The following is a 7,505-nucleotide window of genomic DNA, read 5'->3' on the forward strand; positions in this document are numbered from 1 at the left end:
GGTTTTATACCTTCACATTTCTTCAACCTGATCGCAGCTTTTAACTTCTTAAATCCAGTGCAGAACAGTGTTATGACCATCTGTTTGTACTAATTATTAAAGCAAGCAACTACATGCATCTTTAACAATGTGTCAGGAATAAAAGTAGTGCTGTATGTGCAATTTGCTGTTTTTGCAATATGTCCGGATAGCTGTGTAGCGGTCTGTGGACAGATTAAATTAAAAACTTAATACATAATAATATATTTCAGCAAATGTACCTCTTCCCCAATGGTTTGCAACCAAGAAACGTTTTGTAATTCTATTGGTTTTATTGTTTAATGATGAATTTGATTCTTTTTATGTATTGACATGCAAGCAGCACTTGCCAAGGGCACTCTTGGTGAGGTTGAAAATAATTTCTCTTAATACTACGCAGAAATTGGCACCTGTTAAAGACTACACTGGGACTCGTTAAGTTGAGGCCAGGCCTTCCTTCCCCATTATCGTGCTATTGGGCACTGTAGCTAACTGCACGCAGTTATTATGAATTGCTGCTTGCCAATTTTCGTATCGCAGCATTGTCTTAGCTCTCCTATTCTTACCTGTTCGCACTGTAGGATATGGTCAGTCTGAATGACAACGCTGTACGTGCCTTACTTGGCGCTGTAGCCGGGGGAGTCGCAACACCCAGTTCCTGCGAGGTCCACTTCCATTCCACCCAGCTGGCTGATGATCTGCACCTGCTGTTCCTGGAAAAGTTGGGACAAAAATAAATGTGCATTTGTCAGCCACTTGTAACATTGCGCCGAACTGTGTTACTCGTTGCACTGCTGCATTTGCGCGCGCTGGTTTGTCAGATTATCTCCCCCTCTCTCCCCTTCCACAAGAAAAATGTAGCTGTGCATAACTGCTGTCAACCAACACTTACACTTCCGATCAGCAGCCGATCGCTTAGGGATTAAGAGGTACAATTTTGAGCAACTAAGCGAGGTCTCGCGAGTGGCAAAGTTTCATTCGGGACCCCCCCCTCCTGCTTCGTTCCTTCATCAACCGCCCATCTCTGTTTTCACGTGTTTCTTTCCTAACCGCGTCGGTTGGTGAACTTGACTCCGGCTCCATCCGCGTGACATTTCAGGTTGCGCGCTGTACAAACACCGAATGGCGTAAAAGCTGCAGGGCGTGCGTCATGCTGTGATCATAACTGGGCACCGAACAGCGTTTGTCTACTTCCTGTCGGCGCGCGCGTTCTCCGCTTTCCCGCTGTCAGCTGACGTCGAACCGTGCCTGACAAACTACACCACAGCGCACAACTACGCAGTCCCCTCCTCCTCATCCCTTTTCTTTTTTTTTTCTTTAGTGTCGATCGTTATCTTTCACGGAGGGGCATCGCATAAAGTCAAATGCAAGAGGAGCCTAAACAAGAAGGTTTCAAGGTTGGAGCGAGGTGCAGGAGAGAGTTTCCTTCCGCAACGCACGGAAGACCGCTCTCTGCAATCTCGATTCTTAATTTCGAGTCATTTCATACCCTTGCTGCGATGCGGCAAGGATATTATGGACCCCGAGCTCGAAACGCGACTTCGACGAATGAGTGCCGAGATTGGACTCGACCCCCATAAGTACGCGCTTTTAAAGAATCTGGTACTGAACCCCGACGACGATAGTATACGGCTTATATGAGTGCATTGGTGCGTGTGGCGACTAGCGTAAGAATAAAAAATATCAAAATCCCATCCCAATCTCGCCACTGGTTTATTTTGAACAGTGTAATTCACAGGGATCATGACAAATCCCGCTTATGCACACTCTGTTGTGATAACGCGTCAAAACCTAATTTTATCGCAATCTTTTCATTTTATGCATACCGGTAGTGTTGGAAGAAACAACGTTGGCACCGCTCCTTCACGCTCCTTCCTTTGAGATCATCAAATCGCGAACCACATCCGAGTAAACGTTATACGCATCGGGAGAGAAATGCCGTTAACAAACGTAAAAAAACGCTTTCTTCACCAATGCTGGCTATCCGATGAGCTGTAGCCACTCTTTCCGGAGGTTGGCGTCTTGAGGCACTTTATGCTGAATGGTTTCCCTGACTTCACTAGCAATACCTTCCCAGCCAGGAACTGCACACTGTAACAACCCCCCGCTCATGTCCCGTGAAGACGACAATTCAATGCTTCGATAACTGCCTTCGCGAACAGAGTGTGGGCAGTCCAGCCCAGAGCTGTCCTGCACCCGTCGCGCACACGACGTAACACAAATTCGAGGGTGAGGTCAAGGCCAGGGATGAAAAGTATCGAGTTGCGCCGAAGGGCGATGACGATGAAGCAGACGACGAGATGCCCCGGCGGCGCATCGGCCTGCAAGCGCGCCAAAACGGAAGTTGTGGAGTGCGGCGCTAAGCAAAAAAAGTAAAATCGAAAATGCGTCAGTTGTGACTTGTCAGTGCGCGAGGCCCATGGAGGAGGGGCAGCCTTTGTGCGGGCTAAGAAGTTGAAAGGAGGAGGAAAGCCTCAAAGGCACAGATATTCAAATTTTAATTGCAAATAACTCTGCTTCCAAATGCCGCATTTCAAAAATTCTTGTGGGAAGGTTATCTTACATCGACATCCTTTCACATACTAGGCATATGAGAACTGTATCGCTAGCTCTTTAGAGCCCTTTTAACATGGTTAAACTTAATATAATGTGAAAAGCGCTATATTGACGTAGTTTAGCTTGACAGCTGGTATACGTCAATGATGTTGTCATGTCATGTTATTGTCTTCGCGCCCGCTGTTCACTTGGCGTGGCCTATCTCAGCCTCCGATAGCAGCCGCGGAAGAGGCTCGCTTCCACTTCGAAGAAGGCCGAATTTGCCCGGCTCATCCGAGCAGTAATTAGATTAATTCACATGTCGCAAATTTCACTCCTAACGTCAACCATACGTTAAATGTAAGCAAACACAAGGGCTAATAACTTCAAACAACTAACGAGTAACATCACGGGAACCACAGAGCAATCTTTACCAGGTCATCTACCCTGACGGCTACCACCTGCCAAACGCAAGCCCGTGAGGAGGACCTCGATTTCGGTTGCCCAAGTAGCAATATCTGCCGTGGATATGAAGTCCCGCTCTAACCAAGCCGTATGAACGTGCTTGCTTGGGCTAAGGGTAGCGCGTCTGACTCCAGCTCTAAAAGTACAGGAAGGCTGACCTCACAACCCGATCTCAATGCGGAAGACCGAGTTGTCAGTGCCTACCAACTCCTTAACATGTGACAAACAAGCCATTCCTTAATCAGTGCCCAGCGGTGTCACCTTCGATTACCCCATGTCAGAGTCATCCCAAAGGACAAAGTTCGAAGCTTCACGATAACCTACCATTTTCATTATTTATCTCGCGAAGTGACACTTTCGCAATAACCAAAATCATGCCAGGTGTAACTGTCACTCCAAGGCTGATCTCAATTCCTACGTTAGTCTATAACATGGGCTGACCGCGTTTTGTCCGCCTGGAAGCACCCAGCGGCATGGGCCTTCTTTGTGTTATACTATGGGCTTGCTGCGCTTGCATGCAGGCGCCACTGATCGAGAACGAGTGAAGCTACAGCACATGCGGTGGGCGCGGATGTTCACTTCTCACGTGAAGCAGTGAAAAATCCGGGAAAGGTCTGCTTTCCAACAGCGTCACTGCATCAGAACGGATCTTCTTTCGGCCGGTTTTGTGCCTTTCCCAACACGCATGCACACAGTGTGTGTGTGTGTGTGTGTGTGTGTGTGTGTGTGTGTGTGTGTGTGTGTGTGTGTGTGTGTGTGTGTGTGTGTGTGTGTGTGTGTGTGTGTGTGTGTGTGTGTGTGTGTGTGTGTGTGTGTGTGTGTGTGTGTGTGTGTGTGTGTGTGTGTGTGTGTGTGTGTGTGTGTGTGTGTGTGTGTGTGTGTGTGTGTGTGTGTGTGTGTGTGTGTGTGTGTGTGTGTGTGTGTGTGTGTGTGTGTGTGTGTGTGTGTGTGTGTGTGTGTGTGTGTGTGTGTGTGTGTGTGTGTGTGTGTGTGTGTGTGTGTGTGTGTGTGTGTGTGTGTGTGTGTGTGTGTGTGTGTGTGTGTGTTGTAAAGTAACCTCAAAAAGGAACTAAAGAAAGCCGCTATTCGTTTTCGATCTGGAGAAGATTTCGTCCGCTGGGGCCCGTCTGATACATCACGCGAGAGCGCTTCGTTTTGAGTGTTTGTCTCGCGACACGAACAGATGCTACTCTCCTTCGACGAAGGTAAACAAAACACAAACCAAGCAAGCGTACACTCGGCTTTACTTCCAGTGGCAATGCGCCAACGACAGCTTGGAAGACTCTCCCCTTTTGTGTTTCCTTTTTTTCGAGGGGGGGGGGGGGGGACAATGCATTTTCTGGACCCTTGGTCAGGCTGGCTCCTCCTGCGTACTGAATTTTCAGCGCCTGTGCTATAATCAACAAGCGTTGGATCGACGGTGTTGTAACGGAACACGGCCTTTTTTTATATAGAGAGAATGGGGAACATGAGGATGTCCTTTTTGCACATTAACCCACCAAGCGCATCCATCTGCCAATCTGTACTGTGGCTGGAGCAATTTCTGCCAGCTCATATACATCATTATCAGCCGGACTGTACCCCCTCCAGGGCAAATATCTTTTTTATACTTCTCAATTAGTCCGGTCATGTGCTAGCTGCACTTACTTCATCCCTGGAATCTTCCTAACTTAAACCGGCCACCTAACTTTCTGCCGCCCTGCTACGCTTGACATCCCTGGGAATCCAATTTGTTACCCTAAGCCAGGCATGACAGTAATTCAATGCGGTAATACAATTACTGTTTTTAATAACTTTTCTGTTTATTTGTAAAGTAGTGAGCCACTTTTCTGAACTCGTAAGTTAGTAATGTAATAAATTACATTATAGCAATATATTTTATCATTAATTCCTTTTGAAATTACTGCTATCTTAGTAGGCAGCATGTAGAGTGCCGCGAAAACAGGAACGGCACGTGCAATGCATGGGCCAGCGTAACGGATCGGCAGAAACGAAACTGAGTACAGCTCTGCGTCTCAGGCCTGCGGTGTCCTGCGTAGCCGGGTCACTTACTGCGACTATCCGACTATGCTATGGATAATAGCAGCCGTTCCCCAGACAGCAAGACTGAAGGTGTCAAGAGGCGATCGATGGGACAGATTGTGGAAGACGGCCGGAGCACAGAGTTGTGCCTGGTTACATTCGTACCAATGCGGCAAGGAAAGTTTGCGTGGAGGCAGCTCCACGGTAGAGGCAGCTCCGCTCCAGCAAGGCGCTGAGTTCGCTGCTAGTTTTCGCCTTGAAATCAAAGTGATAAGCATTCGGCCATGCTTCTGTTTTTCTTAATTTATTGCTATTGTCTGATCCTTGTCACAGCGAGCACTGTTGGAAAGAGGGAGGGAATAGTTGTCTCGTAATAACAGCTTGAGGGGCGAGTTGTTGCTGCATAGTATACAGAACTGAGGCACAACGTACACAAACACGCGCACCTGCGTTGTGTTTCTTCCACGTGTTTGTGTACGTTGCGCTGCGGTTCTGTGGAATAGTTGTCTAGGATTTAATTGGGGGGACACTTTGGGACCCCGAGAGGTATAACCCTCTCCTTTAGCCTTCACCTTTCAGCCCCAGTTAAGTGCCGGTAAGATTCAGTTGTCATTTGCTTTCCTCTTTAACGATACCAGTAAGCTGCATGTCATATTCAGCGAGTACTTTCAAATGCGCTCCGTCTCAGAGTTATTCTCCTGGTTATTAGAAGCGAAATCTAGATTATGGCATTACCCTATGCTGTGCTGGTACAGATCGGCCTTATTTCTATCGTCGCCGTAAGAGTCAAGTACGACGGAGCTCGCTAGGGCAGCTGTCAACGCCACGCGAAACAGAAACACAATAGCGATTATGTTTGCAGGATATCTACGCGGCCATGGAACCCGAAGTAAACTACGGCCCCGCGGACCCTGAAATCCTTGTGCGCTACCAGGACTACATGGCGAAGCACAACGCACTTCCCTCCATGGACGCCAAGAGCAAGATGGGCACGGGCACCAGCGCTTCTCTTGGTGTCCCCACCGAGGTCACGGGCACAACGCACTGAACGCCAGAGCAACAATAGTGTGGCTGCACAAGAGACCTGGCAGATATATAAGGCCTAACAACACCTGTGAAATGTGACTGTTCCGAGCTCTAAGAACTGAAAACTCTCATTGTTTTCTATGAACTGAATGTTGTAAACTCCCTTTCGTAGCAGGTATGCTTACGCGTGTACGCCTGTTTTAACGTGCTGATTATATCGTTTTAAATTCTTATTATTTTAATTTACTTATACGTGAAACACTCCCTATCCGCTCGCTTTTTTCTATAAGCGGCATAATTCAGGATCATTAATGAGCTGTGCGGCCTGGCTGTCCTTGATGCTGTACCTACAGAGAGCATCACCAGTGAAGCCTCGACCGAGATTTCTGCGCTCGACCCTATGGCCATAATAGTCATTGTTTGAATCAGTAAAATTTTCAAGCAATCACTGTTTGATTTCAGTACCAGATGACATTGAGAGCTTTTGTGATGGCCCATTTTTTGGAGAACAAACATTTTAATAAATTTAGTGAGAATAGCGTGTCTCCTGATAGGTTACGAAATAAATATTGAGAATACATGTTCACACTGTGAGCGCACTGAGCGAACGTTCACCTCTTTTACCTGTATAGACCGATCCTCATTGTCATCGCTCGCTGCTGCTCGGAGCATCTCGCGCTGTGGGCCAAGTTGTCCTAGACGTACAGGCGTTTGTTGAAGCGGTGTCTTACAAGTGGTGGAAGAGCAATTCGTATACATAACCTCTCGCATTAGACCCCCTACCGTCTTCCCTGAAGCTCCGTTAAGTTCTTCGCTTGTATCAACGGCCCTCTACTATGAATGAGTGCAACGGGGCTCGATCGCTCACCCATCGGCGTCTGCAGCTTCTACTGCGGCTCCCTCTGCTTGGACCTTCACCAGCCGCCAACGCGATGCCCAGATCTTTGCCGGCCTTCGCGGTGAAGATGTCGGCGACTGGCTCGACAACAACATGGTCAGTGCGTTTAACCGCTTGAATAACCCTCACAAACTGCAGAATGTCGTCTTTTACATAGCCGACACTGCGAAAACCTGCTTTCTTAATCATTACGACATCGCTGACTGGCCTACTTTCACGGACCAGCTCAAGAAAATTTTCTTCCTCTTGCTGGTCCTTCAGAACTGGTCAAGAATACTCTCTGCTCGTCTTCAGCAACTAGGCAAGTCATATAGGTATCATACATTGAGGACGTTCTGGCCCCCTTTGCCACCGTGTCAGTGCTGTTACGCCCGAGTCTGAGCGTGTTCGCCACATACTTAAGGGCACCAACACTGTCGCTTTCCGCGCCTTCCTGGGACAGAATCCATCTTCAGTGTCTGACATTACATTGACTTGTCAAAGTCTGGATGAGCTTCAGCCTTGCCACCTCATGCAAGACCCTAGTGATAGCGGCGCCCTC

General features: G+C 47.9%; 1 protein-coding gene across 1 annotated transcript in view; it reads left to right on the forward strand.

Annotated features, from left to right (window-relative positions):
* The window catches only part of LOC146193945 (sodium-dependent noradrenaline transporter-like), a 132,436-nt gene extending 125,770 nt beyond the window's left edge, over window positions 1-6,666 (forward strand). Inside the window, exon 13 of the mRNA XM_084602901.1 lies at window positions 5,903-6,666. Within this exon, the coding sequence (XP_084459027.1) occupies window positions 5,903-6,088 (186 nt within the window). The 3' untranslated portion in view covers window positions 6,089-6,666. The remainder of the gene's footprint in view (window positions 1-5,902) is intronic.
* Window positions 6,667-7,505: the final 839 nt, after the last annotated feature.

Source organism: Amblyomma maculatum, chromosome 4 (assembly GCF_055883805.1).
Source record: "Amblyomma maculatum isolate TAMU_Amacu chromosome 4, ASM5588380v1, whole genome shotgun sequence".
Lineage (NCBI taxonomy): Eukaryota > Metazoa > Arthropoda > Arachnida > Ixodida > Ixodidae > Amblyomma > Amblyomma maculatum.